Here is a 25,590-nt window from a genome sequence, read left to right as displayed (position 1 = left end):
CAAAGAAGATAAAGCTATCAATGGCAACTAGTCATTATGACGATATATTATTTCCATTACCAGAGTCAGTATGCCTCTGAAAATCAGCTGCTAGGGAACATGAGCGGTGTGTGTGTGCTGTTGCATTCATGTCCTGCTTATGGGCTTCCCATAGGTATCTTGCCACTGTGTGAACAGAATGCTGGACTAAATAGGCCTTTGGTCTGATCCAGCACAGCTTGTCTTATTTACTTATTATATTTTTAGTTGTAACCTTATAACATCTAAGGTATGAATGTGAGCAGCATATGTCTGAAAAAGCATATATCGTACAACCACATGAGAGAGCTGGGAATGGCTGCTGAGTGTTCACTGGATTGTGAGGCTAGGTGTGTTGTTTATAGAATTAATGGAACTAAGTTCTCCATGCTGGTTTTACAGCTTGTTCTACAGCCCAGTTACACCAAAGCAATTGGTGAGGCCTTGCTTGAAAGTGTCAGTGAGGTCGATGGGATTTGCTTTCAGGCAACACATTTATGATGGGAAGAATTCAGCAGGAATCAGTGGTTTGAGAAACATTTGCCTACTAGCCAGTGGTGATGTTTAAGACCCATTTTAAGCACATTTAGTTGAGTCTCACAGAATTGTGTCAGGCTGGTTCCAATGTTGCCAGATTGCTCCATGTAGAATGGCGCAGCTGTATGGAGTGCCAGTGTGGCCTTGGATACAGGTGTTGCTTCCAGGCAGCGGTGTCCATGTGCTTGCTGACACACTTTTCTGTTGCAAGTTGCTACCTCAGACTAGCAGTTGTATCTAGAGATAAGCAGGGCAGAATATAGCCTTGGGGCTGTATTCCTTGAGATAGTTGGACCACTGCATGGGAAATGAATTTGAAAAATCTGAGCTGTCTCTAAGGGCTGGCTCACAGAGGTGTACAGACTGGCTTGTGATAGCATGATGGGAGGAGTCTGTATGGGGGAAGGGAATTCTATACCCTCTAACATGGTAACATGGGTGGGCAGTCTATGGTCCCCAGCATAATTTCATGTGGCTCTTGGCCTAATTTCAAAAGCCTGCCACATGTCATCAGTTCAGACTCTGGCAAGAGCTATCTGTACCTTCCCTGGGAGGCAGCTGCTTGGGAAAGAAGAGAGAGAGTAAGCAAAGGGGATGGCAGAAGGAGAGAAAAGAGAGAGTGTCGGGAAGAGAAAGGGGTCACCCACTCACTTCTGACTCCAGTCCCACACACCGCCAACTCCAGGCCTGCTCACTACCAAGATGTGGCCCCCAACAGATTTCCCATGAGGGAGTGTGGCCGTTTGCAGAAAACTCTGCTGTAACAGAAATGCCATCCACCAACAGGCAGACTATTGTAATGTACAGTATGGCAGAATTGAAGAAGGAGCTTTTATATGCATGAGTAGCCAAAAGCTGCTCGCTGTGATGGGTGAGGTATATGTAAAGGGTGGGCTTGTATAGCCCAGGAGTGGTGGCTGGGATTGTCTGTCTCCAATTGTAGGACTTTATTTCCCCTAACTTGAGTGAATTGGGCCAGTTCACATGATTGAGCAGCTCATGGTGGTTCTGCTGTGTGCAGGTGGCTGTGGTGGGTTGCGGTGCGGGCAGGTGGCCATTTTGAGTATTCAATCCCTGGCCATGGCTTGTTACGTTGTCTGAACCCAGTTCAGAGAGCACAACAAGCTGCAGCTTGAACATTCAAAACCCGCCTGGCGGCTGTTTTGATTGTGTGAACCAGGTCAATGGCAGCCATTCACTTTTAAGTGGCAAAATAAAGGCGGGCACTTGTGATCAGTATTTGGTGGCACTTGGGCAGTCAGCCCAGTGTTTGGGGGGCATGGATGATACATTGCTTTCTCTCCATTGTGTTCCAGATTACAGCCTGTTTATTTTCCATAGCATTCGGTGGGAGCCGGTGGGAACTTTTGTCAGCTTCTATCTGCATAGCCCCACCCTTTCTTCTTCATATGCTCGCCTCCCAATTCATTTTTTTCATTGTGAGACAAGAATGTGACAGAACCCTGAAATTGTTTGTTTATTTGTTTGTTTTTAAAGATTGTATGACATGCAGTGCAAAGCAAGGCTTACTTGGATTTTCAAGTAATAACATAAAGCAAACATTTCTCTCTTGAGTACACAGGAAAGATTACACTGTATAGGTTTGTTTTTCTTTCCCCCCCCCCCCCGTACAATAATAGGTTCAGCACTAACACAGACAGATACATGGGATCAGATTCTTAATAGAGTGAAATCTCTATTTTATGATAGGATACATGAAAGTCCCAATTGCCCTCTTCATATTACTGATAAGGTTCATAAACCGAGGTCAGTGACTTTATTTCGCAGAGGAGAGTTAGAAACCTATGATCATAGCATTTGATAGTCCTATGAAGGTTTACTGTTGAGAACCACCTTAGCAGTTATGGCCCCCATGTGGTCAAAAGATGGGCCATTAAATAAGAATTTCAAAAATTCTAAACAGGCATACAGCTAAGATTTCCAGTGTATTGTGCGGGTATGTCAGACTGATGTTTCTTTGTCTTAGAATCCACACTTTAAAACCAAAACCAAAATACTGTCTAGAATAGTTGGCGGTGCAGGGGTTACTGTCCCAACAGAAAGGGCCCTTTGCAGATATTAAGAAACTTCATTAGCACCAGAAAACCTTGCCTGGCATCACTGACTGCTATACACTGGTCTGCAAGTTAGGGGCCCATCTATGGTCTTAAAATGTTCCATTGTCTTGAAATCTTTGCCTTACAATGATAGAGACACCATATTCCTAATTCTTCTTTCCTTTCCTTTTCTTCTTGTATTTTTATTTTTATCATTATTGTAAAACGCCTAGAGAATTTTTTTTATGAAGCATTGAATAAATGTAATAAATAAATAACATAAATTCTGCTAGGGACACACCAAATGTTGATCTCTCAAATTATTTCTACTATACTCTCTCCCCCATGCCCGCCCCTTTAAGTACATAATAACAATGGCATATGTGTTTATATTCAAAGACTGAATCTCACATTTCTTTTACCAGTTTAAATAAAGGTGGTGAATATATATTTAGTCAAGCATTACAGCATCAAAGGCTTAAGCAGATTAGAAATGAATGAATCCAATTAAAGACCATGTCTGTGAAATTTGATAGGTCATTGGCATGAATGAACTGTTTGCACAGTAACCATTAAAAAAAAACAACAATTAATGACTAGCAGCCTACAAGAGATTTAATCAAGGATCAAGTATATAAGATGGAGCGGAAAAAAAATGTTTAGGTTAAATAGAAAAGATTTTGAATTTGTATCGATAAATATAACTGTTAATTATGGCTCCTTTCTCTGAATAGCCATAATGCTATTACGTGTGTTTTGTTGATTCCTCATAAGGGGTGATCAGTCCAATATCTTTAAGTCAAACCTCATGGATGTTTATCCAGTCTTGTCCAGGTTTTTGTACCTACAATTTCCCTGGGAATTATTCTTACCATCCATTTGCTTTTCCCTCCCTTGTACTCAGCCCAGTTATGCTTTTTAGCCACTTCAACCACTGCTTCTTACCTGTGTATCGATGTAAAGGAAGTGCAATTGTTTTTTGTTTGTTTGTTTTCATTTTCATGAAGGAAGATCTTTAATGGGAAGGGCTATATATAGCTCAGTGGTAGAGCACATGCAGAAGGTCCAGGTTTAATTCCTGGCATCTCCAGGTAGGGCTGGGAAAACCCCCTGTCTGAAAGCCTGCCAGTCTGTGTAGACCAGTCATTGGCTATACTGGCTGGGGATGATGGGAGTTGATGGGAGTCCAACACACCTGGTGGGCACCAGGCTGGGAAGGCTGATGTAGGTAATACTGAGCTAGATGGACCAAGAGTCTGTCTTGGGTTAAGGCTTTCTATGTTCCTAAATGCAGTGGAGGCTGGTGGCGCCAATGCTGGTGGGGCAGTGAATCTGCTCCGGGTTTCAGTCAGAACCAGTCAGAACTCTAAAGGAGCTGTCCAAGGTGCTTCAGAGCCCCACTGACATCAGAGCCACCAGCATCCACTGCCTAAGTGTTTATAATGCTTTTCTTCTATCCTGGCCTTCTTCCAGCTAGACACAAGAGCCGCAGTTCTAATCCTATTTACTTAGAAGTAAATCCAGACAAAGTTAGCGGGTCTCCCTTCCAAGTAAGCACTCTTCAGATCAGCTTGGAAGTGTACTAAGTCCCTTCCATTTTTTCTTTTGTGTCTTTACTCACAAGGTGCCCGCCTAATCAGGCTTGGCTGTACCATGAGGCAGGGGCATGTTTTGAGCATTGTTCTCAGCAAATTGTCATTGTCAGCTGTTTAATTTACTTTTTACCAGGGAGGATATTTTGGTTTTCTGTCTCATGACCAGTCTGAACTATCTTGGCAGCCTATATGGCAGGGATCCCTGGCATGGCACCTGTGGGTACCATAGTGCCTCTTGGGACCTCCAAGGGCACCCAGGAAGCTCTCCACTCCCTGCCCCCTTTGAAAATGTATTTTTAATAATAAAAAAACTTGACAAACTTTAGGGCACCAGGTTCTCCTTCCTGTTCCTGAATCTGCAGCTAATCAGTTGTTCAGCAGCAGAAAGAGAAGGAAAGAGTGGCTTCCTGGTCCCACCCAATCTTCTTGGATGCACATGGGCCTTTTTGTCTTTGCTCTCTCTGTCCCTTGCCTCTCCACTTGCAGCCTCCACCATAGAATCATAGAATAGTAGGGTTGGAAGGGGCCTACAAGGCCATCGAGTCCAACCCCCTGCTCAATGCAGGAATCCAAGTCAGAGCATCCCTGACAGATGGCTGTCCAGCCTTGTCTTGAACGCCTCCAGTGTGGGAGAGCCCACCACCTCCCTAGGTAATTGGTTCCACTGTCGTATTGCTCTAACAGGCAGGACGTTTTTCCTGATGTTCAGCCGGAATCTGGCTTCCTGTAACTTGAGCCCATTATTCCATGTCCTGCAGTCTGGGATGATTGAGAAGAGATCCTGGCCTTCCTCTCTGTGACAACCTTTCAAGTACTTGAAGAGCACTATCCTATCTCCCCCTCAGTCTTCTCTTCTCAAGGCTAAACATGCCCAGTTCTTTCAGTCTCTCTTCATAGGGCTTTGTTTCCAGTCCCCTGCTTTGCTGAAGTCGAGGTATATGATGTCTACAGCATTCCCACGCTCCACAAAGGAGGTTACTTGATCAAAAAAATGAGATCAGATTCATCTGGCAGGACTTGTTCTTGACAAATCAATGTTGGCTTCGAGTAATCACTGCGTTGTTTCCAAGGTGCTTCCAGATGGATTGCTTTATCATCTGCTCCAGAATTCTCCCAGGGATTGATGTCAGATTGACTGGTCAGTAGTTCCCAAGTTCCTCCTTTTTACCCTTTTTGAAGATAGGGACAACATTAGCCCTCCTCCAGTCATTTGGCACTTCCCCCGTCCTCCATGATTTCTCAAAGAGAATAGACAGCGGTTCTTCTGCCAGTTCCTTTATTACTCTAGAATGCAGTTCATCTGGCCCTGGAGATTTGAACTCATTCAAAGTAATTAGGTGTTCCTTGACCATATGCCTATTGATCTCAAGCTGCAATCCTGCCCCTTCAGCCTGTACTTCGCCTTTGCCAGGGGGGTCATAGACCCTCTTTTGGGAGAAGACTGATACAAAGTAGGAATTGATCACTTCTGCCTTTTCTTTGTCACCTGTTACCATTTTGCCATCCTTATTTAATAGCTGAACAACCATTTCTTTCCTCTGCCTTTTACTATGCATGTAGTTGAAGAAAGCCTTTTTGTTGTTTTTAGCATCCCTCGCTAACCTCAGCTCTTTCTCAGCTTTAGCCTTCCTGACGCCATCCCTGCAATTCTGTGCTACCTGCCTGTACTCTTCCTTTGTTACTTGGCCTTCTTTCCACTTCCTCTATGTGTCCTTTTTTGTTTACAGGTCATCTCTAAGCTTTTTGTGAAGCCACATTGGCTTCTTCTGTTGTCTTCCACCTTTTCTTCTTGTTGGAATTGTTTGTGATTGTGCCTTGAGAATTTCCTTTTTTAAAAAATCCCACCCATCTTGGACTCCTTTTCTCGTTAGAGTCACTTGCCATGGGACCTTACTGATCATTGTTCTGAGTTTATTAAAATCAGCTTTCCTAAAATACAGGGTACGCGTTTGACTACACTTGGCTTTTGCTTCCCTTAGAACCAAGAACTCAAATACAACATGGTCGCTTTCCCCCAGAGTTCCTGTAACTGCTACTTACACTACGTCATCTCTGTTGGTTAGGATCAAGTCAAGGATAGCCAATCCTCTAGTTTCTTCCTCTACATTTTGTAGGAGGAAGTTATCCGCCACACAAGTCAGGAATTGCCTGGAGGGGCCATGTTTTGCAGAATTTGTCTCCCAACAAATATCAGGGAAATTGAAGTCCCCCATTACTACCACACCATGCTTCCTTACAACATTGGCTATTTGCTTTTCAAAAGTTTCATCCTCGTCTTCTCCTTGATTGGGTGGCCGGTAGTAGACTCCGACCATCAGGTTCCTTTTATTCTTTGCTCCATTTATTTTGATCCAGATGCTCTCGATGGGGCTACCAAGCTCATCCTCCTGTATTTCTGTGCAGAGATATGTATTTTTCACATACAGTGCAACCCCACCTCCCTTTCTGTTCCTTTTGAACAAGTTATATTCTTCAATTGCTGTATTCCAGTCATGAGAGTCATCCCACCAAGTCTCAGTTATACCTATCAAATCATAATTTCCCTCTTGTATTAGGAGTTCAAGTTTGTTCTGTTTGTTTCCCATACTCTGGGCATTAGTATATAGACATGGAAGACCATGTGCTTCATAGTCTGGCTTTCTTCCTACATGTGTCTGAAGACTATTATTGGGTGCTATCAGAGCTGTTCTCTCCGTTGCAGTGCATGAGCCTACATCCACTGTTACCCCCAACTTTACATCTCCCTTCCCCGTAGGATTCAGTTTAAAAACCTCCTGATGAAGTTCTTCATGCTGTGGCCAAACACATTCTTCCCAGCCTTTGTGAGGTGCAACCCGCCCCTTGCCAACATCCCATCTTCCAGGAAGTATAGCCCGTGGTTCCAGAATCCAAATCTCTCTCGTCGGCACCACCATCATAGCCAGTCATTCACCTGGAGTATTTTTCGTTCCCTTTCTATCCCTCTTCTAACTACTGGAAGTATGGATGAGAAAACTATCTGGGCCCCAAAGTTCTTGAGTTTCCTTCCCAAAGCTTCAAAGTCTGATGTGATTTCTTCGTAGCTCCGCTTGGTGGTATCATTTGTTCCCACATGGATGAGAAGAAAGGGATACCTGCCGGTGGGCTTTATGAGTGCAGGCAACCTTTCAGTCACGTCTCTAATCCATCCTCCCGGGAGACAACATACCTGGCGAGTCCACGGGTCTTCGTGACATACTTGGGTCTCGATCCCACGCAGCAAGGAGTCTCCCACTACTACCACTCTTCTCTTCTTCTTGTTGTAGGCCTGGGTTTCATCGCCTCTGTTTGACTGACCTTCAGCCTCTTGCTCACTCTCATGTAGGTTCCCCTGTGATTCTTCCTCTGCAGGCTGTCCTCCAGTCTCATCCGCAAGTACCTGGAATCGGTTCTGCAGCTCCACTGCTTCCACTGGTGCAGAGTGGCGTCTAGTTCTTCTCCTAACTGTCACCCTTTTCCAAGGAGTATCCTCTACTCCATTTTTCTTCATCTCAGCATTTCCTACTTCTGCCTCATCTTGCTGTTGCTCTTCAAGCTTCTGGTCTTCCCTTTGCTGCTGTGGTTCCCCCATTCTGTCCAAGAACTCTTTGTGTTCTCTTATTCCCCAGAGGGTCGACAGTGGCTGCTCCAGTCCACTTACTTTTTCTTCCAGCAGCGTGATCAACTTGCACTTGTTGCAGGTGTAGGCCATGTTGTTCTCAGGCAAGAAAACAAACATAGCACACACCTTGCAGGTCACCACCACTGGAGAGTCTTGTCCTTCCATAGCCTCTTTTCCCTTTTTGTGTCTAGCTTTGTGATTGTTCTAGCCTAGCCTGTGCCTGCTCCTCTACTCAGTAGAGGTTAAAAGCAGAGTCCCACTGGTGTGGAAGTGCGTATTACAAGACAAATAAATGGAAAAAAAGTTAGTTAAAAAAGAAAAAAAATGTTAGGGGCCTCCCCCTTGACCTCCCCTGCTGAACTCCCCTGGCCACCTCCTGTTTGCTCCCCCTCTTCACTCACTCTGGTCGCTCACTCTCTGGGAGCTTGCTTGCCTCTGTAGTCCCTGGACCAGCTGGAGCAGCTTGCTCTGCTCTGCTCGGCTGGGAGGCAGGAAACAGACTGAAGCTTCCTGCCCACTCAGCTGCTGGGAGTACTCAGGCCACCCCCCCCAATTCATTTGGAGCTCTCAGAAGCACCTGGTGAGCTCAATGCCACTCAGAAGGATAAAGGGCAGCCCCCTGGGCTTCCTGCAGCCCACTTACCTCTTAGCCTCTGTCTCCTTTGTCTGTTCTACCACTGCAAGTCCCCTGGCCAACTCCTGTTTGCTCCCCCTGTTCGCTCGCTCTGGTCGCTCACTCTCTGGGAGCTTGCTTGCTTCTGTAGTCCCTGGACCAGCTGGACCAGCTTGCTCTGCTCTGCTCTGCTCAGCTGGGAGGCGGGAAACAGACACCCTTGCTATTTCTCTCCCCCAAACCCCTTTCCTCACTATTTCTCTCTCTCCCCCATCCCTAGCCTTCTTCTTTCCCTTTTGTTGGCTCCTGCCAGCTGACCACAGCTGGCAGCAATAAATCACTGGCTGATAACAGGGTCATAAACCTGTCTGAGGCTGCGAGAGGGAAAAGGCATCTGAGGCAGGGAACTTTACCAGGGCAGTCGAATCCAAACCGATGTGGCAAAGAGAAGTCCATGTTCTAATCTGAAGTCCAAAGCACAAAGAAACATGAGCAAGGCAGTGCATCAGGTCCAGGGTCAAGGCTGAGATCTGGCATGAGATACAACATTGTTCTCCAGCAGCCTTGCTCCTGCCTGCTTCCTGCTTTTAACTGCTGTGTCCTGAAGCAGCTGCATCCAATCAATCCTCCTGCCTCTGAGAGCAGTTCTGTCTTAAACGGACAGAGGCTCACCTGTGTTGTTCTCTTACATGCAGCCACTTTCGCTCTGCTGTGGTCAGTGGCATTTCACCCTCTGAATACTCCGGGGAGGCTTAGTAATGGATGGAACACTTACCTTACATTCCGTTCTGTTTCCGCTGGGGGGGCGCTCCGTCCATCCCCCTGGAATCCTTGATGGGGGGGGAGGCGATCCAGTCCTCCCCCCCGGAATTCTGCCCGGCCGGCTCCGCTGCACGGCCAAGCCGCAGAGCCGCCAGCCAGCTCCGGCCGCCCGCAACTAGACATCCGGCCGCTGGGCAGCCCTGCAGGGATGCAAATGGCGGCTGTCATAGCCACCGCCATTTGCATCCCTGTATTGAGCCGTGATAGGCTACATAAATACTTACGTAGCCTGTCATAGCAGGGGGGAAAAAATCCCAGCGTATGCAAATGGCGGTAGCCGCCGCCATTTGCGTACGCTAGGGTTTTTTCCCCCTGCCGTGATAGGCTACGTAAATACATACGTAGCCTATCATGGCCTCCACAGGGACACAAATGGCATCCCTGCATTAGCTGTGTATGTAAGTCTATGTAAGTATTTACATAGCCTATCACGTCTATGAAGAGGAAGCGAATGGCGGCCGCAGGACGGCAGCCATTTGCAAAGCAGCATGGACGGGAGCAGGTAAGTGCTTCGTCCCATGCGCCTTTCGTGGGTTGGGGGGGCGGGGGCTTCATTCCGCGACGGATTTCAGGGGGCCGAATGCACTGGCATTCGGCCTCACCGAAATCCATTGCGGAATTCTCTGACATCCCTAGGGAGGCTGCAGCTGGGCAAGGAACTTCCACAGGAGTTGAGAAGGCTCAGGCCCCTTCTGCACTGGTGCCTTCCCCTGGGTCTGGAGCCTGCCATTCCCCTTCATCCTCAGAGGAGGCCAAGGGAGGCATGACACCTTCCTAGCCCCAGCCTTGGTCTTTCTCTCCCACTCATGCCTTTACCTTGCTGTTTCTCTCCACTTCCAGCTTCTAGTCTCACTATTTCTCTCCCCCCACATGTCTTTACTGTTTCTGCTCCCCCCTAGCCTCTAGCTTCACTCTTTCTCTCTCTTCTCTCCCTTCTACCCCTTTGCCTTGCTATTTCCTTTCCCTCCAAGCCTCAAGCCTCACTGTTTCTCTACCCCCTACCCCTTTTGACTACCCTGTCCCTACTAGCCACATCCCCATGACAGCCATTTTGTGGTGGCACCCACAGCAGTTTCTGAAATTCCCAAATGTGCCTATGGCTCCAAAAAGGTTGGGGACCCCAGCTATATGGCATTTACGGTGCACTCTTAAACACACTTACTAGAGGGAAAGCCCCATTGAACACAGTGAGACTTTTGAGTAAAAATAAATAGGATTGCATTATTAAACTGGGCCCCTTACTTTTCAAGTTTAAAGAAATTAAACACATTATCCACTTTAGGAGCTCATACCGTCTGCTTGTGGAATGCCAGTTCTCCATTCAGAGGGCTTCACCACACAAGGCTGAAATCCCACATCTTTACCAGGTTTTATGCTTCTGGATAGGGATGGGGGAGAAATCCTTCATGGACCCCCAGAGTCCGCGGTGGAATGGATAGCTCCCCCCCACCACCCCCTGAAGGCCAGTTGGGATGGACCCTACCTGGTGGCAGCCGGTCCAGGGCCGTTGTCTTCGTTCCGCAGCCATCCGTAAATGGCGTCTGGCGTAGCGGACGCCATTTGCGTCCCTGCCCTTGGCCGTGATAGGCTATGTAAATATTTACGTAGCTTATCACGGCAAAGAGCAGGGACACAAATGGCATCTGCTACACCAGCTGCCATTTGCGTGGCAGCGGCTGGAAGTCTGGCTGTGGACGGGCCTGGCTGGCAGCTCCGCGGACTCGCCGCAGAGCAGAGCCAGCCAGGGAGGATTCTGGGGGGAGGGACAGATCACCTCTCCCCCGCAGACCCCTTCAGGGGACGGGTAAGCAGGTTTCGTACACCCCTACTGCTGGATTAAGATCAGCTCCTTTACATGGGAGGACATGTGCTTTGAATCAAGGAATTCCTTTTTATTTTATTTTTTATTTCTTGGCAAGTTCTATATGTTTCATTATACAGCCACTAGATGTCACTGTAGTATAGCAGAACTGCACAATTACACACTGCCAATATATTAGATTAATGTTCCTTATCGGGTTTTCGCCAATCTTTTAAAAGGCAGGATAAAAATAAAAAAGCATGGGAGATGCTCTGGAGGTTGACAATATGATGTAAAGGACTTGCAAACTTCTGTGAGTGACCAATCATGGGTCCTGCAGAATCCTAAGCCCAGCTGAAATAAAACTTAAGTGGATGAGTCTGGGGTAACAGGGAAGGAAGGACAATCTGGGCAGCCTCTATGCCGTGACTATGATTTTGCAGGTCTGTGTTGCACTGTTCAGGAGATCTGGTCCAAACAAGCCACATAGTCCTGAACTTGACTGACAGCATATTATCTGCTGCTTCAATTAATTGCACTGCCTCCCTACCCCAATTAATTGAAGCAGCAGATAATATGCTGTCAGTCAAGAATATTACAGATGAATTTAAGAACAGATTAACACCTTAATGGAATGTAGCTCTAAAATGGCTAGTAAGCATGAGAGCTAAGAATGGAATCTCCACATTCAGAAGAGAGAGGTATGCCTCTCTGATTACTTGAAGATGGCTATAAACAAGAGATGACGGTCATCACCTGGTTGGAGATGGAGATCTGGAATTGACAGTCCAGTACATAAGCCACCAAAGTCAATAGTATTTGGACTGAAGTTAATTTAGTCCTGGTAAAGCCAGCGGGGCTGTATTGCCTTGGAGGAAGCAATCCTATTTGGATTTGGAGGCGACCGCCTATCCAATGCAGGAAGATGGCAGGAAGAGCATGGAGGGGATCCTCTCCTCTGCACTCCAGCCCCCCTGCATTCACAGCTAGATGGCTGATTTCAGCTGTCTAGCCATGGGATGCTGGAGCGTGGGTGGGGAGGCTGGGTGACATATAGGAAATTCTGCCCCCAGAAACGCTCCTTTTGCCCAGCTCCATGCTGCTATTATCCTGCTCCACGCTGCTCTTACAAGCCTGCATCCCGGGGACAATCTGCACCTCCTATGAGGTGGAGGGGAGGCAGTTCTCTGGGAACCGACCTTGGAGTGTGGGCTCTGAGGTTGGTTCCTGGAAACTGACTAATCCTATGGCCATCTAGCCGCTGTCTAGTGGCCATGGATTGCAGCTTAACTGGCGTAACTGGGTGATAGTTTGGGCTTTGTAACAAAAGATATTGCTCCAACTCATTTAAGCATATTTGTTTTTCCAGTTGAAATGAACTCACCTAAATCCTGCCTATTTTTTCCAGTGGACTCCCACTGGAACTTAAATCCAGTGTAACTTAAATATAAAAGCTTTCAGAAATATTAATGAGGTTGCCTTCTATGCAGCTTCTTAGCTGAAGCTTCCAAACCAACTCACAATTAAAACCATCATACAGTAAAAATGCTTTGTAGCATTGTCTTTCAGCTCTGTTTTCTATCAAGGACAATGGCAAAATTCCTACCAGCAGATTTAACCAGCAGCTGTGATGGGAGTCCAGTTAGCTTCATGTCAAGTGCTTTTGAAAATCTCACACAGAATGAGTACCCCAGGACCATCTGAGATTCTTATGCTAGTAGCTTGCGAAATTGAACTTGGATCTAGGGATGCATCACTGGAATTAATTATTTTATTGTTATTTTTTTTCAACACGTAAAAAAGATTGCATTGAAGATTGAGGTGAAAATGTCTAGCCTGGGAAACAGTTGGAGGTCCCTGTTAACTTTGCATATAATAGAGGATGGTTTCCTACTGGCATGTGAGGATTTACATTTCTGTGCCATTAATACAAATAAGAGATACTGTTTATGCATAAATGCACAGATATTAAAGTGGAAATGTAGTGCAAAGGCTGGGTTTGAGAAGATGCGTTCTTTAAGGGGAGGGAAAGGGGCTGTTTTACCTCTCATTTAATAGGCTTTCAGCACATTCTCAGCGGACATGCTGCTAAAAAGCATCTGTGAATTTAAAGTAATGGGAAATGATGCTATCAAAAATAAATCAACACACTAACATGCCTGGTGTTGACATGGCAGGACTGAGCCATGGGATTCAGCGCTGTTAAAAGGGTATTATTTGAAAATGAAACATTGACTCAAGTTCCGCTCTTTATATCTTTGGGGCCTATCCAGGGTGATGTTGAGAGTTCTCGTGGTACTTTTCAGACAGCTTCTCCCTTAGCCAACTTTTTTCATTATTAAATGAATCCTAACACTTAAGTACCTTTTGTTAGGTATTGCCAAGTGCATGCTTTCTGCTTATTTAAATATTTGTTGCATTTATAGGAAGCATAGATTTGGACCATTGTGGTAGACGTTAGTATACTGACCACAAGATTCAGTCTGGATGATTTCAGTTTCAGCTATTTTGAAAAGAGCCCAATTCACCTTGGACTGATTCAAAGGCCACCCGATTGAACTCGGGCTAAATCCAAGCCTTGATTCAGACATCCGAAGCTCCATGCCTCCCATCGACTATGGGCAGTATCCAATGCTGCCTGTGTGCCAATGGCACCTACTGCTAGTGAACAGGAAGCTATCCGTTCCTGACACAACTGGAACTGAGCAGAAATGCTCATTTCCTGAATGGGGCAGGTCAACAGGACTCACAGAAAGGAGCTCCCCTCACTTGTCCCATTCTGGAAACGAGCATTTCCAGGGTTGCGTTAGGAAGCTCTAGTTCCTATTGTGCTAGCACTTGGCCCCACAGGTCCAACAAAACCAGTGGAGGTGCAGCAGCAGGATTGGATAATGCCCTATAATTGGAAATCAATAAACAGCTATAGTTTTTTTTCCCCGTTTTGACAAAATTGGATTCAATTTGTAGGACCTGAGGGGATTAAGCCTGCCAAGTTCCAGATGAATAGGTTTAGGAGGTTTTGTGCAAGAGGAGCTTCTTGGGTTCCCCCTAAAAGGATATGCTTATCCCTCTGTTCATTTGTTTTTGTGGGCAATTGTTATGAAAATGGCCTACTGCATAGAGGTAGACTTATCTAAGAAAACCATGCAAAATTTCAGAATGGGAGTCTCTAAAACTTTTTTTTGGGGGGGGGAGTGATTTGCTTCATCTTCCTTTCCCCCCTCTGTGTGTGTGTTTTGTAATTTGTATGAAAATGGACACCATCATAGAGGCGTCCCTCCCTCAGCAAGACACCTGAAACATTTCAGAAGGCTAAGTGCAAAGGTTAGGGAGTTATGATGAAAGAACAACAGTTTAAGGCTCCGCTCCGCTCCGCTCCGACACACACACACACACACGCTGATTTGGAGGACCAGCACAAGCTCTTCCATTTCCTCAGTTGGGGGAGCAAATGCACACTTTCACTGCATCCACCCAGTCCTCATTGCCACCCCTACCATGTCTCCTGCTTCCCTTCCACGTCTCCCCCCACACCCTGCTGCATCTCCCGCCTTAACACTCCCACCACATCACCCACCTCCTGCATCTTCCCCTAGCCCCTGCCCCATCTCCCAGTAGCCCTACCCCAGTTGTTGCCGCCCTTTGACGTCACTTCAAAGAGCAGCAGCTAGAGTTAGGGACAGCCATTGCAGAGGAAAAATAAGTTTTTGGAATCTAGCTTAAGTAATGTTGGTCCCCCAGTAGATGCACAAATTTCTGCAAGGGCTTGGTACGCACCTTATAGTAAGATCCTTTGGACTTCTGGTTGTGTCTGCTCCTTTGTAATTTAGACAGATCCTTTCCTTAGATATAAAAAATTTACCACCACCACTCACAGTAGTAGATATCAAGGGCCTTGTTACTTCCCTTTCATCCAGTAAGGCATCAGGGGAGTATATCATGCCTCTAGAAATATGTGAACGGTTTCCTGACAGGTGGACACCAATAGCAGCTGACCTGTTTACTCAGATTAGTTAGATGGGTGTGTTTCCCACTGGGTGGAAACAAAGCATAACCATTCCATTACTGAGAAAGGGACGTAACCAGAATTAACATAATTACTGTCCGATAAGTCTTCTGAATGTTGTTTCTAATTAATATGGGAAGTATTTACAAGTGACTTGGAAGAATGGGAAGAATGTAACTGTATTATCCATCCTGAACAAAGTGGCTTTTGAAGGAGCCAATGCACAACTGATAATTGAATCAACCTTTATCATGTTGCCCAGCATTGCATTAAGAGTCCTACTAAACACTTATAGATTTTGTAGATTTGGCTGCAATTTTGGACTCAGTCTATAGAAACTGGCTTTGGTACAAATGAGTCGATACTAATATCAACAAGTGTCTTTTATTCTTGCTTCAGGAACTTCATAATAATGCAACTGCCAGAGTAAGAGTAGGGCTGTCGAACTCGTTGACAGAAACTATTCCAGTCAATTGAGGGGTGAAAAAAGCTCCATTACTCTTCAGCCTCTAACTTACTGACATCGTTTTAAGGTTATTTGGTTCAGAATTTTTTCCACCTTCAGTCAGCTTGTGTAAGGTGTCTGTTCAATTCTATGCCAATAATATGATTTTATTATCTTATATCCATGTAGGCCTAGAGAGGATATTATCTAAATGCAGATAATATTATAAAGAAGAAAATTTAGCCTTAAGCATTTTCAAAACCAAAGTGATGGTTTTTGGAAAGAAACCTCACTAATTTCACTGGTCAATAGGAAAGCAGTAGCTTGGGGTATATTTCAGTGAGATAATTTCTTGGGAGCTTTATGTGGAAATAACACAGTCCATCGTTTCTGGAACCATAGGCACCATGCTAAAATTTTACTGTGCTAACAGGACAGTCCTACCTGCTCTTGCAAAGTGCTCCGATGTTGCACCCTGTGACAAATCTGAAGCCGTGCTGGTGTGAGCCTTGCGGGTGGCAGAGAGGCAGAAGTGGCACTTCTGTTTCTGCCCCCTTCATCCAATACCATTTTTCCTTTTAAAAAAATAAATAACTTGGTCTATGCCAGCCCTGGAGCTGGTGTAGATAGACTGTTAGCCTGCTTGGGGGCATGTCTGGGAGCTAGGAGAGGTGTGGACAAGCAAGAATCTACAGCCTCTCCTTCACTGCCTCCAGCCCACCCTGTCATACCTCCTTTTATCCTTTCCCAATGTTGGAGTTCTGACAGTGAAAAAGAACTACTACAGAAGTTTCTGCAGCAGCTGATGGGGAACATTTGAGTTCAGATCTCCTCCTCCAAGAACAGACCTCTCTTTCTCTCTTCCCTCAGATCCCATGAATCCTATGGCTCTTGGTGCACCCTCCTAGGGACCTAGCATTGTGACCTAAAAGCGAGTTTTTGATCAGTCCTGCCCTAAAATATTCCCAAGGTAAAGGAGCAGCTCAAATTCTCTGTGGAACAGAATCCCAGGTTGCAAAACTGGAAATCTTGAAAAAACATTTTTAATGCTTTTAGTTCTTCCACCTGCCATCAAGCAGGTTTGAGTCAGGCAAAGGTTCGACTCCCTTCAGTTACAGTCTGCATGTACAATACGTACTCAGTCATCTGAAAAAACTGAGAAATACCCCAGGATAGCCACTTTCTAAAACTGTGCTATGACATACTACAAAATGGTAAATGTTGGGTTGTTATATGGTAAGCTACATTGGCTGTACTCCATTCCAACAGATTGCTAGCCCTTCCTCACACTGGTATTCAACTCTGCAACTGGCTTTTTATCAAGATAGGCTGTTCAATAGGCAAATTATTTTAAATTCACATTTTTTCAAGCTGGTTTAGGAAATATGAAAATGATAAGAGAGCCTCTTATTTGACTACTATTACTTCCCCCAACTCAGACGATCCTTTACGGCTTTCAAACAATGCCAACTGCCATGATTGATGGCAGATTCTGTTGGCACGATGAATTTTTGTTTGTGGAGCTTCCAAGTTGGAAGATCTCCCACTTATATGCTCTAAATTTCTTGGCACCATTTTAGCCCATTTACAGTCACATTCTGTTCCAGAAAAGTTATCTACTGTCTGACAACTGATACTTCTGTGACCCTTAGGGTTTCTCTTTATGCTCTGGCAGCCTTGAGAATTCATGTAAAAATTATTTCAGGCTCAGTCAACCACCAAGGTGATGTTTTAATCTGACAAATCCATGGGTATATCTGGCAACTATGTTGTTCATTGTGTTAAAGTTTAAATTTCAGGTTTTCGTCTTGAAATCGAATCTTTGGAAGATGTATCTCTGAAATATTGGTTTTATCCACTACATGTTTCTAAAATGCTAACGATGATCCCTCCCCCCCCCACACACACCTCTTGGCTGTTGGTGTCAGTACATGTGATTTTGTAAGAATTCCATGCCATAGGGAATGACAGTGGAGTTTGGATTTACTATTATATATGGTATTCGTCACACTGATTCCCAGAGGTGATTTCAAAATTTGAGGAGGAACATCTATTCAAGGTACTATTACAAGCAGGTTGCATGGTTGGGGTTTTGTATCCTTTAATTTCTGAATGATGGACCATCATTTGGTCATGTAAACCTTTCTTCTGAAGAAGCCAAGACTGAAGTCACTACAGCATGTGGCACACTATCTACCAGCCCCTCCCTTTTGGAAAAGAACATTCATGTGTATGTTGGCTTTCACATGGTTTGTGTCTTTCTCCAGATATATGTAACTTCCTAATGACTTTTATGGTGCTGAAAGGTCAATTTGTCTCTATCAGCTTTCGGTATTGTCACTTCCTGTCAGAGTTTCTGCTAGTTGACTGGGCTGCTGCCCAGTAACTCGGTCCATTTCTGTTCTGCGATCGCTTTGGTGTAAATTCAACCTCCAGTGTGCTGATGACTATATTTCTGGAAGGGCAGTAAAATACACAGCAGGCAGAAACAAATTTGCAGTACACCTTGGTGATTTGTGCAATCAGTGTTTTGGAGGACCTTGGGCAAGATGCCCTTAGTGAGTCACCCCCCACCCATTCCCAGGAGTCAACCTTCTCATTCTCACAACCTGTTACTGCTCCTCATCCTCTTTATCATAACTGCTACCACTTTCTTGTCTATCAAGAAGAGAACGAGGGAGTAAATAGGCAGAGGTTGCAATGATGAAGAGGAGGAGGTAGTCCACGGGGCTTGTGTCAGTGGGCTCCTGCTCGTGTGAGGGCTCTCTGCAAGTGCCCAAGCATGCCTACCCTTGACACTGGCCCTGAGGGTAATAACTCAGCTTCTCTGTCCTGTTTCTCCTGACATCAACATGTGTCTTAAGAACAGCATTTTATTCCTCCTGGAGCCCACAGTTCAATCTCTCTAATTGTGTGATTTTCCTTTGAGGGGCTGGGTGTGAGGAAACCTCATTTTGCCAGGCACAATACCAATCTGTTGTGTGGGAAGATGGGGATAAGTGGTATTCTGCTTACAGAGTGGGTTTCATGTTGGAAAACAGTCAGAAATGTTCTCCACATCTAAAGTAGAGGAGCCCATTCTACCACCTCAGAAATCAGCCAGTTTATTCTACGGCAAATGAAAGCCGGATCTTAGTTATACTATGGAATTTGCCACCACATGATGTGGCAATGGCCATCAATGACTACTAGTCATGATGGCTATATGTTATCTCCAGAATCAGAGTGGTATGCCTGTGAATACCAGTCACCAGGGAACAACAGCAGGAGGGTACTTCTGCCCTCATGTCCTGTTTGTGTGCTTCCCATTCACCACTGTGAGAATCGGGATGCAGGACTAGTTAGACTAGTTAGGCCTTTGGTCGGATCAAAGAGTTCTGATCCAGCAGCGCTTCACTTACGTTCTTAGTGAAGGTTATGTATGTAAGTCAGACCATTTTACTGAACATTCATCGTGTCTTGTCACCTATTCCACTGAAACAAACATCAATGGCCGTAAAGGAGGAACTTAAGGAATGACCAGAAGTGTTTGTATATCCAGATTAATTGTACCTCTTCTGTGAATGGCTAGACAAGCAGGCATGTAAATCTATAGCATTTCATGCAGTTCCAGTTATAAACATTTTTGCACATAGTATTGTATTGACTCATTACTTTTATACAGGATATCCGGCTTTGGACAATCCTCTGTAATGGGCCACTGTTTTCTTGACTTGTTTTCTTATTGCAATGTCTCCAGCTGATAGCAGGCAAAGACTTTCCCTCCCACTGTGCATGATTAACTCCTTCACCAAGAGTTCATTGATCAACCGTGGATTTAATACAGACCCGCACCAGAAATGCTTCAGAAAGCCTTACTTATTATGTAAAACTACTGCAAAATTTGAAGCTGAGCTCAACAGTTCTAGTAATTCCCCCCCCCCCCATGTTTTGCATCTAAATCATAATCAAGGCATAATCTTGCCTGTTCTACCAGAAGGCTCAGGATTTTGGACAGAGTACTTTTTAAGAAAAGTTCTTCTGGCCACTGCATGGTTAAAATAAATAAATAATTCAACTATGTCTTTCTATTGCCTTCTTTAACAACTGGGCGCTTCCATTGTTCCACTTCTTTTCCTTTATTGACACATGGAGTCTGGGCATGTGTATTGGCCCCAGGAGTGTAACCAAGTCACCTGTAGTGTTAGAGGGGCCTAGAGATCCACAATGCCTTGCTTAAGTTACTGCAGTTCCCTTGCTAGTAAGCCTCTGAGCGTCTGAAGATGAGTCAAAGGGCCGATAGCACGGCCTAGCACATTCCATACTAATGAGCAGAGTATCTAATCAAGATGTGCCTGAGAAGTGAAGTTTGTTTACCTTAAAGCTACAAGTGGCTGTGCTGGGAACCAAGCACTGTATACAGGGGCAATCTACATTACAATTTTAAACAGGTTTCAAACCTGTTTTTAGCGATTACGGCTACCAAATACAGGAATTCTAGGATTTGTAGCTCTAGGAAGAGGGGCCGCTTGGGCAGGGGACAGGAGTCTCTAGCAAAGAATTCTCAGTACCCCCATGAAACTGTAGAATCCCTTTAGATAAACCGGTTTGAAACCAGTTTAAAGTTGTAATGTAGATTGGCTCTGATGAGTCTATGCTGGGAATGATCACTGACATGTATGGTATAAAACCCATTGTACCCCATGGCTCTGGGTTCAGAGAAGCTGTCTGATCCAACCATTGGGTACACCTGTGTGCTGTAAGTTACTCAATAAAGTACTCCTTATAAGTAAACCTAAGGTTCTGATTTATCACTATCTTAGCACCTCTAACCTAAGAGTTCAAAGCTCACAGCCAGGCCAATACAGCATGGAGATTTACCACGTTCATCACTAAATTTGAAAAAAATGCTCTGTGTGAGTGGGCATTCCCCAGTGCACACATGAAAGGTTCCCTTGCTTAGGGAGCAGAACTGCACATGCTCAGCACTTTTTGATAGTTTTTGACTGCACTTGTGCTCCTTAGCAATCATGGTGCATGTGCTTGGTGAAATTTTAGCATTGGAACATAGAATAGTAGGGTTGGAAGGGGCCTATAAGACCATCAAGTCCAACCCCCTGCTCAATGCAGGAATCTAAGTCAGAGCATCCCTGACAGGTGGCTGTCCAGCTTCATCTTGAATGCCTCCAGTTTGGGACAGCCCACTACCTCCCTAGGTCATTGGTTCCATTGTCGTATTGCTCCAACAGTCAGGAAGTTTTCCCTGATGTTCAGCCGGAATCTGGCTCCCTGTCCCTTCAGCACAATATTCCGTGTCCTGCACTCTGGGATGATCAAGAAGAGATCCTGGCCTTCCTCTCTGTGACAGCCTTTCAAGTACTTGAAGAGCGCTATCATATCTCCCCTCAGTCTTCTCTTCTCAAGGCTAAACATACCCAGTTCCTTCAGTCTGTCCTCATAAGGCTTTGTTTCCAATCCCCTGATCATCTTTGTTGCTCACCTCTGAACCTTCTCCAGTTTGTCTGCATCCTTCTTGTGGTGCCCAGAACTGGACACAGTATCCCAGATGAGGCCTAACCAGTGCTGAGTAGAGAGGAGCTAGTACTTCATGTGATTTGGAAGCTATACTTCTATGAATGCAGCCCAAAATAGGATTTGCCTTTTTTTGCAGCCACATCACATTGTTGGCTCATATTCAGCTTGTGATCTACAACAATTCCAAAATCCTTCTCGTTTGTAGTGTTGTTGAGCCAAGTATCCCCCATCTTGTAACTGTGCATTTGGTTTCTTTTTCCTAGGTGCAGAACTTGGCATTTATCCCTATTAGATGTCATTCTTTTGTTTTCTGCCCAGCGTTACAGTTTATCAAGATCACTTTGCATTTTGTTTCTGTCTTCCAGCGTATTAGCTATCCCACCCAATTTTGTGTCATCTGCAAATTTGATCAGCATTCCCTGCACCACCTCCTCCAAGTCATTAATAAAAACAATGAAGAGCACTGGGCCCAGGACTGAGCCCTGCTGTACCCCACTCGTTACCTCTCCCCAATTTGAGAAGGTCCCATTGATAAGCACTCTTTGAGTCCGATCCTGTAGCCAACTGTGGATCCACCGGATCGTTGTTTCATCTAGCCCACTTTTAGCTAGTTTGCTAATCAGGATATCATGGGGCACTTTGTCGAAAGCTTTGTTGAAGTCGAGGTATATTATCATCAAACATTGGTCTCTGCAGTGGTAACATCCTTCATGTGGTGGGGCCAGAGACTGGCCCTTGGGAGTGTACATATCCGGCAACATGTGAATGGTGTATTGTATGAGCTGGATGACTGCATGTAACATTTTGAGAGGGGAAAGATTCACACTTTCTAGGTCAGGAATACAGAACCTCAGGCCTGGGGTCCCTGTCCAGCTCTCTGGGGTTCTCCAGATGGCTGTGCCTCCCTTTCCCCAACGACTGACTCTGGATGGTTTCCTGGCATTTGTGCAGTTCTTTCTCCATTCTAAAATTTTGAAATATCAGCCGAAAGCTGATATTTTTGGCCTTTCCCCTTTTGCTTTCAGCCCCACTCATGACGACTGGAATGGGCCCCCAAGAGCTTCTCTGAAATGGAATTTGGCCCGTGGGCTGAAAGAGGTTCTGCATTAAGCATCTTCCTCGCAGATTCTTGAATCAAAAGGCAGTGTTGTTATTATTGTTATTGTTATCATCATATATTTGTATATTCTCTCACCCAGATGACACACACTTTTATTTCTATAGTAATTAATGCCTGCACTCCTTTAGCCCAATCTCAGTCCAACCAACAAGTGATGCCATGGTGGCTAGTATTTAAACGGAATATGGTCTAAGTTGCTGCTGGTCCAGTAACTGCAACCTGCATTTTGTCTCTTTATAATTAAAATATTCCTGATTTGTGTGATTCTAAAAAAGCTCAGTGGGGTTAGTTAAATTATAGATATGTATAGAATGTGGTTAGTCTTTTAAAGAGGCTCCTCCTTCCTAGTCACTGTTTGTTACATTACACTATAGAAACATCTCTGTGTACCATTAAGGTCCTTGTTATTCAATATGTTGGTCCCTAGAGTTAATAAATAATGAAATTGCTTTGGGATATATATTGTCTATTTGGGGGATCCCATGTTGAAAACTGTTGATATTGAAAGCTGCCATGATAGCAAAATGTCTCACCCTTTAGCATGGGAAAGCACCAACTCCACCACACATCAAAACCTGGATGGATGAACTAGATTTTACAATTAAAACATGAATAGTATTTAATTGGTGTGATGCTAATACTGGCCTTAATTCTTAGAGATCTTTGAATCCTGATTTTATTTTATAAAATGAAATGCTTTTATTTTATAAAATGAAATGCTTTTATTTTATAAAATGAAATGCTTTTATTTTATGGATATCTCTTGTGGATCATCTCACTTTCCCCCATGCCCCGCTTTTTCTTTCTCTTGATATCCTTCCCTTTCTCTTCTATATTTACTGGGTCATTATGGAAAGGGCATGGGTTATCCAGGAAGGGTGGGTACAGCTGTAGGTTTGTTTCTTTTACACTCTAATATTAACACAAGCTTCTCAATAAACTTTTAAAAGTTGGAAATGTTGGCATTTTACATGTGTATTAGGCATTAAAGGTGTTTCATTTGAGTTTTGCAGACATGAATTTTCTTTAAAAACCAACAACCACCTCCTGCCACGGGGAAAAGATGAGATAATGTGGGTAGTTTGAATGGAGTGAACTTTGAATATCTGGTGACTAAACATTTGAAAAGAGGACTTTTATAATAATTCCATGCTAGTGTGAGTGTTTGTTGTCATTGCTGCTGCTGCTGAATTTATTTGTCCTTCTAGACTGGCAGACTTGAGAGATTTACACAACATAGTTTCTCACACAGTAATCAAAATGATAATGTGATAGTTGTTGGAATTAAACTCCTGTTGTTTATCCACTTTCACAGACTGCTGATACTTTGCTTCTCAACATCTGCGTGCAAACAGCAAGCTTGCAGATGATCATATCGTATGATTGCTACATGAGCTAGTCAGATCTCAAAATTCTTGTAGATACAGTTGTATGAGTTACATTACTGCTGCCTTTAAGTTGAAAGCTAGATACATATTTCACTAGGTGATTTGCCATTTTGAATGATAGAATTACAAATACTGAAAAGTGTCTTAGGAGGACTTTTCATATGGCTGAGGTAGGCTCTGTGCCATCCGATCATGTGGTTAGGCCAAATGTGTGGTCCAGTCTGGGCATGTGTGTAGCCTGAGATCTAAACCTGTTACAATGTATAAAATTGTTTGACTTCGGAAGATCTCAACTCTTTTTGTAATTATTACACTTGGTTGCAGCTTGGAAAAAAATGAAGAGAAGAGGAAACCTCAACGGTGCACTTGGATCAATGCATGATCAGTTGTACAACTCTTTGTTGGGGCAACTGAGCCAGTTTTTGCAAGGGACAGCTAAGACGCATGCAAAATTGCCTTAGTTGCTCCTTGCAGAAACTGGTTTAGTTGCCCCTGAAGAAGAGTCCTGCACCTCAAACTGCATTGGGTCTTAAATAAACTGGTTCAACTGTACCGTTGAGGTTTCTTCTTCTCTTTTTATTCCTGCCCTGATGCCTTCCCTTCTTCTGTAGTTTGGAAAAGGTCACACATTTGCTACAGGTTTAGACACTGCATAAAATGAAAGCTATACAAATTAGACAGGAGTTGGCCTGGCTCATACTAAATATCATTTCTGCCTTTTATCCAGGGATACAGAATACAAAGGACTACAGCTCTCACTGGATCAAGTTTCGGCAACAAAGCCATCGTTCCCATATGCAAACTCAACCCCAACGATAACTGACAATAGAAAAGGAAGCAAATCACGTCTCTCAAGCACAAAGTCAAAATCTAGGACATCACCATATCCACAGGTAGGAACATTACAACTCTTTCCTTATGCTTGTATTTCATTTGTTTGTAAAATATTAGAAATGCCTAAGATATTACTCAAAGGGTGGCACTGTTAGGCCTTTTAGGATAGTTTAAGATGCCTTGATTGAGAATGGACAAATGACTTGCTTACTTGCGTGATGACTAAAGGACAATTTTGCATATCTTTCCCCCTTTGTGAGATATGCAAGTTTCACATGCATGTGAAGCTCAGGGGAGATGCAGAAGTTCCCTGTTTAGATGTTGTGCATAAAGCATGCACTGAGGAAACATCTTTTCTTTTGGTTCTCTGGTGGAAGTACTACAGTAGCCCTTAGACTATGTATGATCATAAGCACACTGGTTAATAAGTTCCACTGAAATCAAGGAGCTGCCAAGGACATGTATTTAGTATCAGGGTTTCGGTTATTAGATTCTGAATGCCAGAAATTTCTATTGGATTTTACTTTGAAAATATAATGCACACCTTTGTAATAATCAAAATAGTAACTGCTCATCGTGAGCACATGCCAGGAACTTAGTAAAGGGGAAAAGAAAAAGGTAAATTTAGAATCTATACATCACTAAGGCTGAATCTACACATAGCAGTTATACTGTTATCATACTGTTATAATAACTATTGGTGCCCATTGGTGTCATGTGTACCAATAGTTATGATAATGGTATGATAATAGTATAACTGCTATGTGTAGATTCAGCCTAACTCTTGGGTTGGGTTAGAGATGAAAAGGCTTGGGAAGAAACCGAGAAAAATTAGAGTAAAAGCCATTTTTTAAAAAAACAAAGAAGGAGAGAAGTGGGAGGGAGGGGTCAATTTTTTTTCTGCCTACCATTTTTCTGTTCCCCCCTTCAGTCTCTAGTTTGTGTACACACACAAGGGCTGTTCACAAGAACCCCCCCCATGTGTTCTTGGAAGGGCAGAACAGGTCCACACACACTAGCGCTGATGCAGATACTTCTGCTGACCACAACCCTTTAGTGGCCACACATAGAGAGTTCACCTGAAAGAGCCCTATGAACAGAGAGGTCTTCCAAGTGATTGGGAAGCCTGAAACAATCAGGATTCCCATTTGCATGGAAGAGCCCTGCATGTGTACAGCTGTATTTCTGCCAGGCCTGTTCAGACTGTCACCCTACTGGTGG

At 44.3% G+C, this 25,590-nt stretch overlaps 1 protein-coding gene across 1 annotated transcript in view; it reads left to right on the top strand.

Annotated features, from left to right (window-relative positions):
• The window catches only part of SIM1 (SIM bHLH transcription factor 1), a 91,511-nt gene that overhangs the window by 51,497 nt on the left and 14,424 nt on the right, over positions 1-25,590 (top strand). Inside the window, exon 9 of the mRNA XM_084831248.1 lies at positions 24,263-24,428. Within this exon, the coding sequence (XP_084687374.1) occupies positions 24,263-24,428 (166 nt within the window). The remainder of the gene's footprint in view (positions 1-24,262; positions 24,429-25,590) is intronic.

Source organism: Heloderma suspectum, chromosome 1 (genome assembly GCF_057233095.1).
Source record: "Heloderma suspectum isolate Gila_16-S chromosome 1, 16-S_ref, whole genome shotgun sequence".
NCBI lineage: Eukaryota > Metazoa > Chordata > Lepidosauria > Squamata > Helodermatidae > Heloderma > Heloderma suspectum.
Note: the sequence above shows the minus strand (reverse complement) of the source record. Positions and strands in the feature narration are given on the sequence as shown.